Here is a 1,746-nt window from a genome sequence, read left to right on the forward strand (position 1 = left end):
TTCTCGACAGCTGTTCTGGATTTTTTTCGGTCATCAAGGTTGCCTTCTGACTCCAATATTACTTGGATGGCCCTTGCACCGAAGTACACTGGAGCCAAGGAGATCAAAGGCCTCCGACCGATCAGCATGGTAGGCTGTATATACAAAGTAATATCCAAGGTGATGGTTAGAAGAATGAGATCAGTGATGCTAGGTCTAGTAGGGGAGACTCAAAGCGCATTTGTGAAGGGTCGAAAGATTCATGATGGGGTGCTTATTGCGTGCGAAACAGCACAATGGTTGAAGATAAGGAAGAAGGCGGCGGCAATTATTAAACTAGACTTCCAAAAGGCTTATGATCGGGTAAAGTAGAACTTTGTGGATATTGTGCTGTAGAAGATGGGCTTTGATTGGAAATGGAGAGGATGGGTTAGGGAGTGTATCGGTACAGCATCCATGGCAATCCTAATAAATGACTCCCCATCTAAACCATTCAAAATGGAGAGAGGTTTGAGACAAGGTGATTTTCTGTCTCCGTTCTTGTTTGTTCTGGTAGTGGATGTCCTACACAAGATGATAGGGGAGGCGGTGAGGAACAAACGAATTTTTCCGCTGCTGGTTGGCAAGGAAAGTATAGAGTTGTCTCATCTCCGGTTTGCAGATGACACTATATTATTCTGCCCATCGGAGGAGAAGACCATCAAAAACTATGCCAGATTGCTAAGGTGCTTTGAGATAATGTCGGGATTAACAATTAACTTCGATAAATCAAGTTTAATCCCAATCAATTGTGAACAGCATTGGACTGACAATATGTGCAGTTTGTTGGGATGTAAAGAGGCGAATCTTCCAGTCAGATATCTTGGCATTCCTCTAGGTGCAAACCCAAGGCTGGTCAAGACATGAAAACCGATAATTGACAAGGTTGAGGAAAAGCTCAGTTTGTGGAAGGCAAAGGTGCTGAATAAAGCGAGTAAGCTAGTCCTTATAAAGTCTGTATTGAATAGCTTGCCAGTGTACTACCTGAGCCTGTACAAGATGCCGAGGGCTGTGGCAGATAAGTTGATATCGCTACAGAGAAGATTCCTATGGAGTAAGGAGGAAGGTAGGAATGGTGTAGCACTAGTTAAGTGGGAAGTGGTTCAGGCCCCTAAAAAGGAGGGTGGTTTGGGGGTAGGTGATGCAGTGATTAGAAACGCTGCTCTACTCTTCAAGTGGTGGTGGCGTTTTTCAAAGGAGGAGTGTCCTCTATGGAAGAAGGTTGTATGCTCCTGCTATGACTTGAACCCCAATATGATGTTAGCAGCTCAGCCACTATCTACTAAAGGGGGTCCATGGAAGGATATATGTCAGTTGCAGCTAAAAGATAACAATGTAAGAGACAAGATGATTGTTGGGCTGTCTATGGAGGTGGGCGATGGTAGAAGGACTCGATTCTGGAAAGATGTCTGGATACAAGGTGGTTCGCTCAGGATGAGGTTTCTGAGACTTTTCTCTGTTTCAAACCAGAAAGGATCTGTCATAGGGGATTGTGGGTTTTGGGATGGGTTAGAGTGGATTTGGAACTTCTAGTGGAGGTGAGTCTTATATCAGTGGGAGTTGGAATTAGTGGATATTTTGCATGAGTCTTTAAGGCCTGTTAAGCTAGCTTGTGATAAGCAAGACATAATCGTTTGGAAGTTTGATAAGGAATAGATTTTTTCAACTAACTCTTTTGTGCAGGTGGTACAGTCAAATACTCTCCCGGAGGATATCACCAGCTACAGC

At 43.9% G+C, this 1,746-nt stretch overlaps 1 protein-coding gene across 1 annotated transcript; it reads left to right on the top strand.

Moving 5' to 3' along the window:
- LOC107610488 lies at positions 379–885 on the top strand. The gene has a single exon (XM_016312538.1). The coding sequence runs from the start codon at positions 379–381 to the stop codon at positions 883–885; it is 507 nt and encodes a 168-aa protein (XP_016168024.1).

This window comes from Arachis ipaensis, chromosome B08, assembly GCF_000816755.2.
Source record: "Arachis ipaensis cultivar K30076 chromosome B08, Araip1.1, whole genome shotgun sequence".
In the NCBI taxonomy this organism is placed as follows: Eukaryota; Viridiplantae; Streptophyta; class Magnoliopsida; order Fabales; family Fabaceae; genus Arachis; species Arachis ipaensis.